The sequence below is a fragment of the Notolepis coatsorum genome (assembly GCF_963971535.1).
Source record: "Notolepis coatsorum genome assembly, chromosome: 1".
Classification (NCBI taxonomy): Eukaryota; Metazoa; Chordata; class Actinopteri; order Aulopiformes; family Paralepididae; genus Notolepis; species Notolepis coatsorum.
The window spans coordinates 106,988,237-107,006,797 of NC_140165.1; the positions used below are offsets into that span (position 1 = coordinate 106,988,237).

The 18,561-nt window shown below is 43.7% G+C and overlaps 1 protein-coding gene across 1 annotated transcript in view; it reads right to left on the reverse strand.

Annotated features, from left to right (window-relative positions):
* The window catches only part of dync2h1 (dynein cytoplasmic 2 heavy chain 1), a gene marked incomplete at its 5' end in the record, with an annotated part of 340,281 nt that overhangs the window by 129,759 nt on the left and 191,961 nt on the right, over nucleotides 1-18,561 (reverse strand). The window contains 2 exons of the mRNA XM_084336726.1: nucleotides 1,999-2,107; nucleotides 4,167-4,415. Of these exons, the coding sequence (XP_084192852.1) occupies nucleotides 1,999-2,107; nucleotides 4,167-4,415 (358 nt within the window). The remainder of the gene's footprint in view (nucleotides 1-1,998; nucleotides 2,108-4,166; nucleotides 4,416-18,561) is intronic.

Sequence of the window (18,561 nt, forward strand, 5' to 3'; positions counted from 1 at the left end):
CGAATAATCATCGGCTACGGCCCCTCCGACCACCACCAACATTCATTCACATGCACACACATTCATACGAGGCAAGTAGGTTAAGTGTCTTGCCCAAGGACACAACGGCAATGGGATGGACATGGGCTTGAGCGGGATTCGAACCACCAACCCTTCGATCATTGGACGCCCGCTCTACCCCTGAGCCATAGCCGCCCCCCAAACTTCATATTTATTTTAATATAATGGTCAGCTCAACCTTACAGCTTCATACCATATAATAATAATAATAATAATAATAATAATAATAATAATAATAATAATAATAATAATAATAATAATAATAATAATAATAATAATAATAATAATAATAATAATAATAATAATAATAATAATAATAATAATAATAATAATCATTACCATAATTATAATAACAATAATAATGATAATAATTATTAATAATAATAATAATGATAATAACGGTAATAATAATAATGATAATATTGCTATTTTGGAATTTATCTACACACACAACAGAGCATGTGAGTGGAGTTGAGAGAAAGCAAACTCCACTCACCAATGCCACTGTGACCACGCTCCACTCTGTCACTCTCCATCTTCATCACGCTCCACTCTGTCACTCTCCATCTTCATCACCGCTCCACTCTGTCACTCTCCATCTTCATCACCGCTCCACTCTGTCACTCTCCATCTTCATCACCGCTCCACTCTGTCACTCTCCATCTTCATCACGCTCCACTCTGTCACTCTCTATCTTCATCACGCTCCACTCTGTCACTCTCCATCTTCATCACGCTCCACTCTGTCACTCTACATACTTTACTATAGAGACAGGCCCCACCCCTTCTCTAAATTCTCCATACTTTAGAAGAATAGCCACAGCACTGCTGTGGCTAATGGGGATCCAAATAAACTTAAAACTACTGCTCCACTCTGTCACTCTATCTTCACTACTGCTCCACTCTTTATCTTCATCACTGCTCCACTCTGGCACTCTCTATCCTCACTACCGCTCCACTCTGTCACTCTCTATCCTCACTACCGCTCCACTCTGGCACTCTCTATCCTCACTACCGCTCCACTCTGTCACTCTCTATCCTCACTACCGCTCCACTCTGTCACTCTCTATCCTCACTACCGCTCCACTCTGTCACTCTCTATCCTCACTACCGCTCCACTCTGGCACTCTCTATCCTCACTACCGCTCCACTCTGGCACTCTCTATCCTCACTACCGCTCCACTTTGGCACTCTCTATCCTCACTACCGCTCCACTCTGTCACTCTCTATCCTCACTACCGCTCCACTCTGGCACTCTCTATCCTCACTACCGCTCCACTCTGGCACTCTCTATCCTCACTACCGCTCCACTCTGTCACTCTCTATCCTCACTACCGCTCCACTCTGTCACTCTCTATCCTCACTACCGCTCCACTCTGTCACTCTCTATCCTCACTACCGCTCCACTTTGGCACTCTCTATCCTCACTACCGCTCCACTCTGTCACTCTCTATCCTCACTACCGCTCCACTCTGTCACTCTCTATCCTCACTACCGCTCCACTCTGTCACTCTCTATCCTCACTACCGCTCCACTCTGTCACTCTCTATCCTCACTACCGCTCCACTCTGTCACTCTCTATCCTCACTACCGCTCCACTCTGTCACTCTCTATCCTCACTACAGCTCCACTCTGGCACTCTCTATCCTCACTACCGCTCCACTCTGGCACTCTCTATCCTCACTACCGCTCCACTCTGTCACTCTCTATCCTCACTACCGCTCCACTCTGGCACTCTCTATCCTCACTACCGCTCCACTCTGGCACTCTCTATCCTCACTACCGCTCCACTCTGGCACTCTCTATCCTCACTACCGCTCCACTCTGGCACTCTCTATCCTCACTACCGCTCTGCTCGACTCCATTTAACACAGGTTCAGTTACTGGGCATTTCACTCCCACTCCACTCACATGCTCTGACACAGACACACAGACCTACCTGAGGCCAGAAGGCTGTTGACCATCTCCAGGAAGGCTGGGTGAACAAACTGATAATCCTCCAGAAGCAAGACCACCTGCTGACCTTCTAAACCAGCCACCTGCATCACCTACACACACACACACACACACACACACACACACACACACACACACACACACACACACACACACACACACACACACACACACACACACACACACACACACACACACACACACACACACACACACACACACACACACACACACACACACACACACACACACACACACACACACACACACACACACACACACACACACACACACTAAATGCTTGAAAAAAGAATATATTTCAACCCCTAACCATAGCCAACTAATAACTAACCCTAACCATAGCTATAACTAACCCTAACCATAGCCATAACTAACCCTGACCATAGCATAACTAACCCTAACCATAGCCATAATAACTAACCCTGAACATAGCCTTTTTTTTTTTTTTTAATATGCACTGTACTGTCTTAATGTTATTAATATAAATCAACAATCTGTCGTCCTACTGTCTTATTATTAATATAAACCAACAATATGTCGTCCTACTGTGTTATTATTAATATAAACCAACAATCTGTCGTCCTACTGTCTTATTAATATAAACCAACAATCTGTCGTCCTATTGTCTTATTAACACATTGGGTGCCAACGATGAGAAATCTCGTTGTTGGCCGCCATGCGTTGAGTGCCAATGATGAGAAATCTCATTATTTAATCGTTATTTCTTTTATTAGCGATATCCAATAATTGTTCATCCATCCAGCCTCACGTTATCATTGAGCTCTGAGCTCGAAAATGGCAAATACCGACCCCTATCGTCTCCCGGATGGTATTGCACCCATTGGAATGGAGTCGATGGGAATGCATCAGAAAAAAAAACTCCGGGCTCCACATTTTACTTCTGAGGCATGTAACCTGAGACTATTGCATCCACTGAGGGAACTGGAAGAAGCGTCGATTATGTGTTTCGAGGTATAACGTTGGATCAATAAACGCAATCGATATTTGGAATGGCGATCAGAAATTGGATTAATCTTTTTGCAGAACATCTGATCTGAGGTAAGGACTTTATTTTACCAGTATTGGGTTAATCAGAGTTTTTTTTCACAGCGTTCACAACGTGTCTCCTGTGTGTGTACAGTGTGTGCGTAACGTTAGCGGCAGGCACGGCATAGATAATCGATTTTTCAGCCCGCTTCTCTAGCGTGCATAAGTACACATATACTATCGATAATCTAGCGTTTATTTGAAAACGATTCATAAATAGGCAGAAAAATGACAACATGTTTTGTGTATTCCACTAAAGGGCTATTTTCGCGGATTTTTCTGGAATCACTAGAAATCTTCAAAACTATACTCGTATTCAAAACGGTATAAAACGGAAATGTACTGATGAAAAAACAATCCGTTTCGTACATGTTGACTGCAAGCAAGTCATTGATAAGCGACGGGTGTATTAGACACAGTTAAGATATAGTTTATGCGTTCGCAAATGTGCTCGTCCTCTCATTGATTAAAGCGCTGGCACTCAAGTGATAAATTGCGCACCCCCTGCTGGCAACCAATGTGTTAATATAAACCAACAATCTGTCATCCTACGGTCTTATTAATAATATAAACCAACAATCTGTCGTCCTACTGTCTTATTAATATAAACCAACAATCTGTCGTCCTACTGTCTTATTAATATAAACCAACAATCTGTCGTCCTACTGTCTTATTAATATAAACCAACAATCTGTCGTCCTACTGTCTTATTAATATAAACCAACAATCTGTCGTCCTACTGTCTTATTATTAATATAAACCAACAATCTGTCGTCCTACTGTCTTATTAATATAAACCAACAATCTGTCGTCCTACTGTCTTATTAATATAAACCAACAATCTGTCGTCCTACTGTCTTATTATTAATATAAACCAACAATCTGTCGTCCTACTGTCTTATTATTAATATAAACCAACAATCTGTCGTCCTACTGTCTTATTAATATAAACCAACAATCTGTCGTCCTACAGTCTTATTAATATAAACCAACAATCTGTCGTCCTACTGTCTTATTATTAATATAAACCAACAATCTGTCGTCCTATTGTCTTCATGTTATTAATCTAAATCCTCATCCTACCGTTTTCAGGTCGTTGCTGAAGTGTTTCAGGGAGTAGGCCCTGCTGATCTTGGGAGTGTGGAGTGTGTATCCATGCATGTGGGAGACGAGACAAGCGGCGGTCCGTCGCCCCACACCGCTCCGGCCCGCCAGAAGCAGGGAGCCTCCAGGGCGCGTCAGAACTCGGTCCAAACGGGACGTGAAGTCAAGCACCTCCCAGAACAACAGAAGGTCCAGCTCCCTGCTGTCCCGACTGTATTGGACCACTCCCTGGAGAGAGAGAGAGAGAGAGAGAGAGAGAGAGAGAGAGAGAGAGAGAGAGAGAGAGAGACACACGCACGCACACACACACACACACTGTTATGTACCATGAGCCTGATCACTCCTGTGTCACTGCCTGATCACTGCTGTGTCACTGGGCATACAGGTGAGGGCTGCTAATTAGCTAATTGCTGCTGATTGGTTACCTGCTGGGAGCTTAAAACCAGCCCTTGAGTCACACATGCAGGGTCTGTGGTTAGAGGAGTGTGGGTTAACAAAGAGTTATCACGTTCTTCTATTCTTGGTTCTTTAGTTTGTATTAGTATTTCCTTGTTAAAGTAGTCTTCTTGGGTTAAACACGGGTTTTGGTGTCGGTTTTGCACATAGGTTGCGTGCCTTTGAGCCAGGGTCGTAACAGTTGGGCGTTGGTCCGGGATATTTACCCCTAGAAATTGTTTGGTGTTTTTTTTTTTTTTGGGGGTTTTGCATGGTGTGTCATGGTGCTATGTGGTGGTGTTCGTTACATATTGTGTAACGTGGGGGCTGGAGCCGTTCATCAAACAGGTGAGTATGCCCTTATTTGTTTGTAATTTGATGTGACTACTTAATGCTGTTAAAATATATAGTTTAGTGCACACCACATGTAGATAGGGACATTATTTTCTGGTTGTTGGTTAGCTTCCTGTGCACCACATACTCCTGGGGCAGTCAGAGAAGTGATTAGTACCATCTGCTTGTCTTGTACCATACCATGTACTTGACGGGTGGATGGTCAAATATGATCTCTGGCTGGTAGCAGGTGTGGTTGAAGAGGGTTAGGTCTACAGGGCATTAGTTTAAGGGTAGGTAGGATAGGGGGCCAGAAAACACAGGTAGTGTGGTAGGGCCTGATTTAGTGTTTTTTTTAGGGTAGACATGTGGTGGGCCGTTTTAACTGCAGTTTAGATGTAGAAGCGTAAGTAGTCATATCAGGTTAGAAGGGGCACCTGTTTGAATTTGTTTGTTGTATTTATTTTGTTTGTTTTGAGTGTTTGGATAGCCTACCTGTTAGCACCTGACCTCCTGCGCGTATGGTACATCTATTTATTTCAGGGTGGTTGTTTTTTGTTTGTTTATTTTTGCAAATTAGAAAGGTGCGCTCAGTAGAGCTCACATTTCCACCGCGTCCCTTTATGATTATTAGTAGTGGCATTAGCATTCTTTATGGTTCTTCAGTGGTTCTTCAGTGGTTCTGTAGTGTGTCTTCAGTGGTTCTTTAGTGGCTCTTTAGTGGTTCTTCAGTGGTTCTTCGTGGTTCTTCAGTGGTTCTTCAGTGGTTCTTCAGTGGTTCTTTAGTGTTTCTTTAGTGGCTCTTTAGTGGTTCTTTAGTGGTTCTTTAGGTAGATTGTGTGTATGCTAGGGTGCTTTTGGCAGCTTTTTGGTGACTCTAGAGTGAGCAGGTTGTGGCGCTGGTGCAGTAAAGATGGCTTCCATTAAGGATTTTGTTGATCACCCTTCTCATGACATGTTGGAGAGGTTTTCCAAGGAACAGCTTCTGGAGCTTGCTGTGCACTACAAGGTAGAGCTTACTGCCAGTGAGAAACATTTGAAGCCAACTGCCTTGAGTGCTTTGAGGGTTTTACTCATTAGGGAGCAGGTGCTTGTGGCGAGGGTGGAGGAGCCTCCTTTGTCTGACGTGTCTCCGCTACTATCTGCGGTGGCGGAGGGTGAGTGGAGGCTTAGGGAGTTAGAGTTTAAGGAGAGACAGCTACAGCACGAGCGTGAGGAGAGGAGAGAGGAGCGCGAGCTTAAGGAAAAACAGCTACAGCAAGAGGAGAGGAGAATGTTGCTGGAGCACGAGCGTGCGCAGAAGGAGAGGGAGCTTAAAGCCCAACCTCTAGGTTAAACCCTACTGATCAATTATGGGTAGTTTACATCGTTACATTGGTATTGTCGTGGAAATATATTATCATGTTCTTATATATCTGTGTGGAGATATCATGTTATACAGCTTGAGTTTCAATATGACCAGATTGACTGGTTAATGTGTGTATGTCTCTTTAAGATCACTCTGACATCCTACCAGTCATAACAAAGTTGTTGTTTGCTTCCAGTTACTGAGAAACCATTTTGTTTACCTTCGTCATCATATCTGATATAATATGTTACGTCTGACAACTGTGTATTTAACATATGTCTGAACAGAACTCTTGGTCAGTTCATGGCCAGATGCTACTGTGTGAACATGTGTCTCTGACTGTGGGCTGAACTTTCATTGTGGCCACGGTGAAATAAACTTTTCTATTATTAATAATGACTCAGAATGATTCATGTAAACGGCTCATCGTTTGTCCTTTAATAATTCCCATTACAGATGGCGACGAGAGATGTTGTTTCTTTTTAACCGATGGGTGTCGAGGTCGGCCGCCAAGCGGACTTTGCAGAAGGGAAATTCCGGGGGAGCGCTGCCCTGTCAAGGAGGCTCCTCCGTGCAGCCTCCGTGCGGCCTCCGCTTGGCTGTCACCTCCGGCATGAACCTTGGGGACGCGTGATAAGGAACACTCGGTGAGCTGTTGACATTCTGATTTCTGTTTAAAACATTTTTGTTTTTAAATTTATAATTAGAGGTCTAAACTAGAACATGGTGCCGGTCAGAGCTATTTTTTAAATGTATATTACTATGTGCTCTGCAGTGGTTATTTTTTCATTGTATTGGTGTATTACTGTGCTTGGTAGACTGGCGATGGTTTTTTCTATAGTTTCTCAATCTTGGTACGTCCCGAATGTATTAGGCAGGGATTAGGCTCGTGCCTTATAGACGGGGTGCGGGGGCCTACCATGAGTATAATAAAATATGTTGAGTTCAAGTCTGCATCCCGAAGAAGAGGGGTGGAGGTTTTTTGGGCTTCAAAATTATATATAGCGCTAGTTTCGCTCTGCAGGCTCTGTATTTGGCTTTTTCACATAGGGGCAGGAATTGGACTGCGCTGTGGGATTGTAAATGAGAGCTGTTAGTAGAGGGAGATAGCTGTGTTTAAGGGTGATCCTGAGAGAGGATTTGTTTTGGGGTTTTAAAGGGCCCTTTGGAACGCTGTGAATAGGTGATCCTGCCGTAAAGGGAAAAAGAGTCGGTATGTTCCACAGGGGTTGATTATCTTTAGAACTAGGGTATAAGGGTACTTTCTCATGGGGTCATGGACAGGGGAGGCAGTGCTCTGAGGGTTAATTCCATTTTTGTTTGTCTGTACTATAAGGTTTTTTTCTCACAAGAGGCGGGAACGCGGGACTGTGAGTCGGGAGAATTTACCTATGTTTTTCAGACCTACCGTCATTTGCCATTCAGTCTGTTTTGACCTGTTCAGTACTTGCATGTTTAGTAGCTGCTAGCAACGGCGATCATCTAATTTCATGTGACCTGCAGAAATCATTATGACCTGTTTGCCGACGAGACTCTTAGAGACGTTGTTTTTTGTTGTCATGACTTAGGGAATCTGCCCTGCTCGTTGGAGCTGAAGTTGAGGTACTATAGAATGTCCTAACTTCAAGCCTGGAGTGGACCCTTTCTACCGTTTTAGTGTGTAACTGTCTATAATGTGTGATAACGGGCAAATGTTTTTTAAGTGTGGCTGAGAGAAGAAAAAAATAAAAATAAAAAGAGATTGGAATAGTGAGATATACAGCCAGCCACTCACATCTTTCCTTTGTCTCTTCTCTCCCACATACACCTATGTATGTACCCCTCTCCTTTGTAGTTTCTCAGGGGGGGGGTCCTCCATCTCTGTGCCAAACCAATGCCCGCCGGCCCTACTACTGCCCAGTGAGAGGAAGCTGTGCCCGGAGAGGTATATGCCAGCCTGCTCTGGCCTGCAGCTGGACACGACGACGCAGCTATGAGCTACATCAGACACTGCCCAACAGCTGACCACAGCTGGGCCATCACTGGCCGAATCATTGGTCGAAGATAAAGAACTAAGACAGTTCAATCCTAACTGCGATTCATCAACAAGCTTTTAACGTCGGAGGATAAGAGAACAGACCATCTGCAACGACGAGGGAACCATCAGACTGGATCGGCCCGGGGGTGTTTGGTGGCGGAGATGGGGGGACCTGCCTGAGATTCAACAACTGATTAAGAGGCAAGTCTGACCCACATCACATTACATTATCTCAGAAATTTTGTTTTGGGAACACTGCCTCTGCATTATGTTTCATTAATTTTGCAAGTTTGTTTTGGTTTGTGCCATCTCTTTGCTCTGGGGAGTAGCAGCCTTGAGTCTCTCCTCTGCGGGGGGAATTGTTATTGTTCGGCAAAATACTTTCCTGGGTTTTGTTGTGTTCTTTCCAGCCTGGTGGTTGGTGATATCTGTATTCTGCACCCTTGACCGCCCAGAGCCTGGACACTGTGTTGTGAAATCCCGACCATCCAGACAGGGGTTTTGCCGGAGACCACCTGTTTACCTGTCATCCGTCATCATTCATTGATGTGTGGATTTCGTTCTCCCTCTAGTGACTGTTTTTTAGATAATAAAAATAGTTTGTGCTGAGTTTTTATTATTTGTGTTATTTTTGGTTTACGGTTGATAATATTTTTTGTTGTCTTTATGAAGTGATAATGATTGATTATTATCAGAGGAGGGAACTGTCGTGGAAATATATTATCATGTTCTTATATATCTGTGTGGAGATATCATGTTATACAGCTTGAGTTTCAATATGACCAGATTGACTGGTTAATGTGTGTATGTCTCTTTAAGATCACTCTGACATCCTACCAGTCATAACAAAGTTGTTGTTTGCTTCCAGTTACTGAGAAACCATTTTGTTTACCTTCGTCATCATATCTGATATAATATGTTACGTCTGACAACTGTGTATTTAACATATGTCTGAACAGAACTCTTGGTCAGTTCATGGCCAGATGCTACTGTGTGAACATGTGTCTCTGACTGTGGGCTGAACTTTCATTGTGGCCACGGTGAAATAAACTTTTCTATTATTAATAATGACTCAGAATGATTCATGTAAACGGCTCATCGTTTGTCCTTTAATAATTCCCATTACAGATGGCGACGAGAGATGTTGTTTCTTTTTAACCGATGGGTGTCGAGGTCGGCCGCCAAGCGGACTTTGCAGAAGGGAAATTCCGGGGGAGCGCTGCCCTGTCAAGGAGGCTCCTCCGTGCAGCCTCCGTGCGGCCTCCGCTTGGCTGTCACCTCCGGCATGAACCTTGGGGACGCGTGATAAGGAACACTCGGTGAGCTGTTGACATTCTGATTTCTGTTTAAAACATTTGTTTTTAAATTTATAATTAGAGGTCTAAACTAGAACATGGTGCCGGTCAGAGCTATTTTTTAAATGTATATTACTATGTGCTCTGCAGTGGTTATTTTTTCATTGTATTGGTGTATTACTGTGCTTGGTAGACTGGCGATGGTTTTTTCTATAGTTTCTCAATCTTGGTACGTCCCGAATGTATTAGGCAGGGATTAGGCTCGTGCCTTATAGACGGGGTGCGGGGGCCTACCATGAGTATAATAAAATATGTTGAGTTCAAGTCTGCATCCCGAAGAAGAGGGGTGGAGGTTTTTTGGGCTTCAAAATTATATATAGCGCTAGTTTCGCTCTGCAGGCTCTGTATTTGGCTTTTTCACATAGGGGCAGGAATTGGACTGCGCTGTGGGATTGTAAATGAGAGCTGTTAGTAGAGGGAGATAGCTGTGTTTAAGGGTGATCCTGAGAGAGGATTTGTTTTGGGGTTTTAAAGGGCCCTTTGGAACGCTGTGAATAGGTGATCCTGCCGTAAAGGGAAAAAGAGTCGGTATGTTCCACAGGGGTTGATTATCTTTAGAACTAGGGTATAAGGGTACTTTCTCATGGGGTCATGGACAGGGGAGGCAGTGCTCTGAGGGTTAATTCCATTTTTGTTTGTCTGTACTATAAGGTTTTTTTCTCACAAGAGGCGGGAACGCGGGACTGTGAGTCGGGAGAATTTACCTATGTTTTTCAGACCTACCGTCATTTGCCATTCAGTCTGTTTTGACCTGTTCAGTACTTGCATGTTTAGTAGCTGCTAGCAACGGCGATCATCTAATTTCATGTGACCTGCAGAAATCATTATGACCTGTTTGCCGACGAGACTCTTAGAGACGTTGTTTTTTGTTGTCATGACTTAGGGAATCTGCCCTGCTCGTTGGAGCTGAAGTTGAGGTACTATAGAATGTCCTAACTTCAAGCCTGGAGTGGACCCTTTCTACCGTTTTAGTGTGTAACTGTCTATAATGTGTGATAACGGGCAAATGTTTTTTAAGTGTGGCTGAGAGAAGAAAAAAATAAAAATAAAAAGAGATTGGAATAGTGAGATATACAGCCAGCCACTCACATCTTTCCTTTGTCTCTTCTCTCCCACATACACCTATGTATGTACCCCTCTCCTTTGTAGTTTCTCAGGGGGGGGGTCCTCCATCTCTGTGCCAAACCAATGCCCGCCGGCCCTACTACTGCCCAGTGAGAGGAAGCTGTGCCCGGAGAGGTATATGCCAGCCTGCTCTGGCCTGCAGCTGGACACGACGACGCAGCTATGAGCTACATCAGACACTGCCCAACAGCTGACCACAGCTGGGCCATCACTGGCCGAATCATTGGTCGAAGATAAAGAACTAAGACAGTTCAATCCTAACTGCGATTCATCAACAAGCTTTTAACGTCGGAGGATAAGAGAACAGACCATCTGCAACGACGAGGGAACCATCAGACTGGATCGGCCCGGGGGTGTTTGGTGGCGGAGATGGGGGGACCTGCCTGAGATTCAACAACTGATTAAGAGGCAAGTCTGACCCACATCACATTACATTATCTCAGAAATTTTGTTTTGGGAACACTGCCTCTGCATTATGTTTCATTAATTTTGCAAGTTTGTTTTGGTTTGTGCCATCTCTTTGCTCTGGGGAGTAGCAGCCTTGAGTCTCTCCTCTGCGGGGGGAATTGTTATTGTTCGGCAAAATACTTTCCTGGGTTTTGTTGTGTTCTTTCCAGCCTGGTGGTTGGTGATATCTGTATTCTGCACCCTTGACCGCCCAGAGCCTGGACACTGTGTTGTGAAATCCCGACCATCCAGACAGGGGTTTTGCCGGAGACCACCTGTTTACCTGTCATCCGTCATCATTCATTGATGTGTGGATTTCGTTCTCCCTCTAGTGACTGTTTTTTAGATAATAAAAATAGTTTGTGCTGAGTTTTTATTATTTGTGTTATTTTTGGTTTACGGTTGATAATATTTTTTGTTGTCTTTATGAAGTGATAATGATTGATTATTATCAGAGGAGGGAACTGTCGTGGAAATATATTATCATGTTCTTATATATCTGTGTGGAGATATCATGTTATACAGCTTGAGTTTCAATATGACCAGATTGACTGGTTAATGTGTGTATGTCTCTTTAAGATCACTCTGACATCCTACCAGTCATAACAAAGTTGTTGTTTGCTTCCAGTTACTGAGAAACCATTTTGTTTACCTTCGTCATCATATCTGATATAATATGTTACGTCTGACAACTGTGTATTTAACATATGTCTGAACAGAACTCTTGGTCAGTTCATGGCCAGATGCTACTGTGTGAACATGTGTCTCTGACTGTGGGCTGAACTTTCATTGTGGCCACGGTGAAATAAACTTTTCTATTATTAATAATGACTCAGAATGATTAATGTAGACTTCCGGTTTAACGTACCATGGAGTGACACGCAGATTTAAGAGCTCCGGCAGAATTGCCTAATTATATAATCTAAAGGCACCCTTTCAAGAAAACGTTTTTACTAGTATTGAATATAATACACCCGTGAACTAGACAGTTTTTGTTTGGGCTTCAAAATGCCTCCAAAAGTTACTAAAATACCGTGTTCATCTCAGTTGCAGCAGAAAATAACGCAATGTGGTGCGGCCCCGCTCTCGCGTGAGCCTTCGATCCACTCTCTCCCAGTGGATACCAGGGAGTCAGAAGCCGCGGCCTTCAAGTTGGACATTCTCGCAACTGTGCGCACGGATATTGCTGAAATCTTTAAAACTGAGTTGCACTCGGCTCTGGGAAACGACCTAGTAACCATCAAATCCGAACTACAAGCCATGAAAACTGAATGGTCAGCCAAGATAACAACTTTACAATCTGAGGTAACGTTGATAAAAGGCACAGTGGCAGGAGTGGAAGACGCGCTAACCACATGCACCGACGACGTCGCCATTTTGAAGGAGAAAGTTGAACATCTCGTCAAAGAACTGATTAAAACAGAAAATAAATGTGAAGATCTCGAATCTAGGTCTCGTCGCAACAACATACGGATTGTTGGCGTTCCTGAAGGTACAGGCTCCCCCCTCACGACTGCAGCCGTCTCCAGGCTGCTTAAGGAGGCTTTCAACATGGAGAAGGAACCTGTGTTGGACAGGGCGCACCGTACACTCCAGGCCAAACCCCGACCGGGGGAGCGACTCCGACCGGGGGAGCGACCTCGCACAATTGTGGCCAGACTACACTACTTTTCAGACTGTGTCGACATCCTAAAGAAGGCAAGAGAGACGAAGAGGATCATGTACGAGGGGGTGTCCATCTCCGTTTTCCCAGACCACACAGCCAAGATAGCACGGGCGCGTGCAGCGTTTAACGAGGTGAGAAACCAGCTCCGAGAGGTGGAGGGGCTCCGTTTTGGAATTCGCCATCCAGCCCGCCTCATCGTTACCTATCGCGACAAAGAGAGTCAGTTCGACACACCTGAGGAGGCTGCAACTTTTGTCAAATCGTTGAACAGAAACGGGGACTAGACTGAATTAAAGATGGGACTGTTTTCGATTAGTTACCACGGACTGATTGGTGAGTCAACGACATATTCGGGCCAACTATTAGTTAAGTTGTATAAAAAAAGAAAAATGAAAGCCTCAACTTGTGCTCGCTACACATAATAGGATGTCAGTCAACTGCTATTTATTTTTTAGATTTGAAAATGCCCCACGTTACATTTTTGGATTTGAGTGGTAGTGTTTATCATTACTGTGTAGCTGCTGCCACCGCGACCAGGTATGGTGTAGGTCAATACAACAGTCATTTTCTAAACATTAGAGTTGGGTGGTACAGTGTGTATTTTTATTTTTATTATTATTATTCTATGGCTGTTCGGGCCGTGTGGGTGCGCTGCCCTTCGTGTGCGCTCTGGCCGCGGTCCGTCGCGGTACGCAGGGGGAGACACTCCTCCGCCTGCGGGTGGTGTGGGGCCGTGGTGGGGGTGCGCGCGGGGGGGCGGTGTACACACATGTGATACGAGGGCGATCAAGATACCACTTATTCCCTTATATCTGAAAATGTACCACGTTTATTTAAGTTGTAGGGTGTTTTCATCATTACTTTCTGTAGCTGCCGTCCCCACGACACACATAGTGTGATGTCGGTTAGTGCCAGATGTTTTCTGTATCTGGGAACTGACCACGTTTAATTTACATTTATAGCACATGGCCAAGGGGGTCGGGGGTAAACACTAGATTTAAGATGCCCTATAACTGTGAAGGGAACACGTTCTATATCTGAAAATTGACCATGTTTAATTTACATTTATATCATATAGCCATAAAGCCGTAGGTTGAACAATAGAATTAAGTTGTAATAAGATCTTATCATTACTCTTTGTAGCTGTTGTTCCCACTACACATAGGCGAGAGGTTGGTCAATACACCATTTATTCACTATACCTGAAAATTGACCATGTTTGATTTACATTTATATCATATGGCCATAAAGTCATAGGTTAAATACTGGATTTAAGTTGCACTGTACTCTTATCATTGCTCTTAGTAACAGTTGTGCCCCTAATCGTATGGTTTGAGGTTGGTCAATATACCATGTATATATGTATAATTTGTTTTATACCTAATCACGCCTGATTTAAACATCTACCAATTTTCTCCTATTTTTGAAAATTGGCAGGTTCAATCTGCATTTATATCCTAGGACCATACATGTTGTAGGTTAAGCACTAGATCTAAGTTGCACTGTATTCTATGTTTAATGAGGTTGACATTGGGAGGGGGGATATTCCAGAGCCTGAATATTCTTTGTAATGGGTGTGTACCCACTACATATAAGGTCTGGTGTCGGTCAATAACCAGTGGTTTTCTATTTTTGAAAGTTGACCATGTTTAATTTGCATTTACATCCAAGGACCATAAAGTCATAGATTAAACATTAGATAAAATGATCCTTTATTTTGACTCAGGTTGCACTGTATTCTAGGTGCCTAATATTTATATTTACATATAACTCTGCTGAGCTCCTTTTTTTTTGTTTTTGTTAGCCATGGTTATAGCCGTAAGTATCACTGAAGGGAAAGGCTCCTGTTGGAGTCAGCACGGTTGTTCCCATCATTCGGGGATGGAACACTTGATGTGCGGGGGGAGGGGGGAGGGGAGTGGGAGGGTTTGTGTTTGCTTTTGTTTTTGTTTTACGGTACTCTGTTATTCTTATAAACTCTGTCTGTTTGCTGTGATTGACATTTTAGCGTGTGCTCTTCTAGGTCCGATGCACGGCAGTCTAGGTTGGTACCCTTCCCTGGTTGGGATACTATTATACACTCTGCAACTATTATTATGTATGATGTCTGACCCACTAACAACTGACAATGACTAACACAAAGGTTTCGATGGGACTGGGGAACACAGTCAGATTCTTGTCATGGAATGTGGGGGGAATAAATGGGCCGGTCAAAAGGGCTAGGGTCTTCTCCCACATAAAAAAATTGAAAGGCGATATTATATTTCTTCAAGAAACACATTTACGTACCACTGACCAGGGGAGACTCGCTAGACCATGGATCGGTCAGATTTTCCACTCTAAATTTGAAATTAAAACACGAGGGACAGCCATACTGATAGGCAAGAAAGTACAGTTCACTCCCGTTAAGACTGTTTCAGACCCCAATGGTCGCTATATAATAGTAACTGGCTCACTATATCAGACCCCAGTGGTCCTTGTGAGTGTGTATGCACCTAACTGGGATGATGTTAACTTTATAAAGAAACTGCTGTCCTCACTTCCCGACTTGGACACACATCACTTAATACTGGGAGGAGATATCAACTGTGTAATGGACCCCCACCTTGATAGATCGAGTACCAGGACTGCTGTGCCCTCAAAGATGTCTCAAACATTGTCTACTTTTATGAATAACAATGGCTACATTGACCCGTGGCGATTTCTGTATCCTACAGATAAACAATTCTCTTTTTTTTCTCATGTGCATCACTCCTACACACGCATAGACTATTTTTTCTTTGATAAGGCCTTATTACCGTCTTTGTCCTCAGCTAGCTATTCTGCTATAACTATTTCAGACCACGCCCCCGTAACCTTTGAACTTATTTTCAAATCTAAACCCAAAGAGACCCGTTTCTGGAGACTGGACTCTACCCTACTAGCATCTGATGAATTCTGTAACGTGGTATCTCAAGCGATTGACTTATTTCTCGAGACAAATAAAAATGACGAAACCTCACCCTCATTATTATGGGAGACACTAAAGGCAAATGTTAGGGGCACAATTATTTCATACACCGCACATGCTAACAAACAGCGTCTCGAAAGGCAACAACAATTGGAGACTCTGATTACAGATCTTGATCGTCGCTATGCCGTGGCTCCGACTCCGGAACTGTATAAGGACCGGCTTGGCTTTCAGACGGAACATAATCTTTTATCCACCAAAGAGGCAGAACGACTGTTGCTTAGAACAAGGGGTGCCCTATATGAGAGTGGGGACAAGGCGGGTCGACTTCTGGCCCAACAGCTGAAGAGCAGATCAGCCTCACAACTAATACCACAGATTCGCGATAGTTCAGATTCACTAACAACGGATCCTAAACAAATTAATGACGCATTTGTGTCATTCTATTCACAGCTCTACACATCTGAAGCGCCCAAAGACACCTCTGTAATGCTAGATTTCTTTTCAGGCCAAGTTATTCCTAAAATTTCTCCAGAAGATTGTCAGGACTTAGACCGATCGCTACAACTAAGTGAGGTTGCTGCAGCTATTAAAAAGATGCAGAGCGGAAAATCTCCAGGCCCAGATGGCTACCCTGTAGAATTCTTTAAGAAATTTTCAAATCAATTGGCCCCTTTATTATTAGAGATGTTTGATGACTCATTACAGAAGGGTACTCTGCCACCTACTCTCACGCAGGCCTCCATCTCTTTACTCCTTAAGAAGGATAAAGACCCCATAAACTGCTCCTCTTATCGAGCTGTGTCTCTTCTTAATGTGGACAATAAAATATTAGCTAAAGCGTTGGCATGTAGACTAGAGGCTGTTCTCCCCACAGTAATATCTGAGGACCAGACAGGCTTTATAAAGAACCGCCATTCCTTTACAAATATTCGTAGACTGTTGAGCATTATTGGACTACCAAGCTCTCAAATAGTCCCGGAGGTAGTGGTTTCTTTGGATGCGGAAAAAGCCTTCGATAGAGTGGAGTGGGACTATTTGTTCTTTACATTAAAACAGTTTGGATTTGGGGAAGAAGTTTTGGCGTGGATACGCTTACTGTACACCGCCCCCCAGGCATGTGTCACAACTAATGGCTTCAGTTCTAAGCCCTTCCCGCTCACACGTGGGACACGCCAAGGGTGCCCACTGTCTCCATTGATTTTTGCGGCGGCCATTGAACCCCTGTCCATAGCTCTTAGAGCTGAATCCTTGTTCTCTGGCATTAGGAGGGGAGGTAGCGAGCATAAAGTATCTCTTTATGCAGACGATCTATTGCTCTACATATCGGACCCAATGGCCGGTATCCCAAATATTTTGTCTCTTCTAAAGGTTTTTGGAAGCTTTTCTGGCTACAAATTAAACGTACAGAAAAGTGAATGCTTCCCAATTAATGATCTCGCCCGGAATATTTCCCATCGCCTTCCATCTTTCCAGATAGCGGATACTGGTTTTAAGTACCTGGGCATTAACATCTCCCAATCTCTTTGCTCTCTTCGAAAACAAAACTTTACCACATTAACAACAAAGGTAAAGGCTGACTTACAGAGGTGGAATGGCTTACCCCTGTCCTTAGCTGGCAGAGTACATTCCATTAAAATGAATGTATTACCCAGATATTTATACTTATTCCAAAGTCTCCCCTTATTTCTCCCCAAAGCATTTTTTCTTGATCTGGATAAGATGATCTCTTCATTTATCTGGGAGGGCAAAACACCAAGAATAAAATTATCCTTGCTGCAAAGGGATAGGAATCAGGGAGGAATGGGCCTACCAAATTTCATGTTCTATTACTGGGCCGCCAATCTTCACAAAATTGTCTTGTGGTCGAGTGAACCAGACAGCAGCTGGGGTCAACTTGAGGCCAGTTCTTGCCCAACATCTTCCCTTCAAGCTTTAGCTTGTGGTGAAATGCCACTGTCACCAACAAAATATAGTAAGAACCCAATTGTTGTTTCCACATTAAAGATATGGGCCCAGATGAGAAAGATATGCGGGTGGACTAAGCTCTCTATGTCAGCACCCATCTGTAATAACCACCTTTTCTTACCTGCTACACTAGATTCTGGGTTCGCTAGATGGAAGAAAGAGGGACTAATCACTTTGAGTGACTTATACATAGATGGTGTATTTGCAGAATTTGGGGACCTATGTGACACATATAACTTACCTCACTCTGACCGGTTTAGATATTTCCAGATTCGGCATTTTGTGAGGACCCATTCCCCTACGTTTCCACAGTTGCCCCCTCCATCAGGTGTGGAGCGTTTTCGACACTCGGCTAGTATGGATAGGGGCCATGTTTCATATCTCTATGATACCATACCTAGAAAAGACACGGCCATAAACAGGATTAGGACGGGGTGGGAAACTGAACTAGGGGTAGCCTTCTCGGATGAATGGTGGGGGGACGCACTAGAGGGAGTTAATACCTCTTCCTCCTGTGCCAGACTTGGCCTTATTCAGTTTAAGGTCCTTCACAGAGTCCATTATAGTAATGCCAGGTTGGCTAAAATATATCCCAATGTGACAGACAACTGTAACAGATGTGCACAGTCACCAGGGGATCTAACCCACATGTTCTGGTCCTGCTCGAAACTGATAACATTCTGGAAGTTCTTTTTTGATACCATCTCGGAGGTACTGGAGATTACTATAG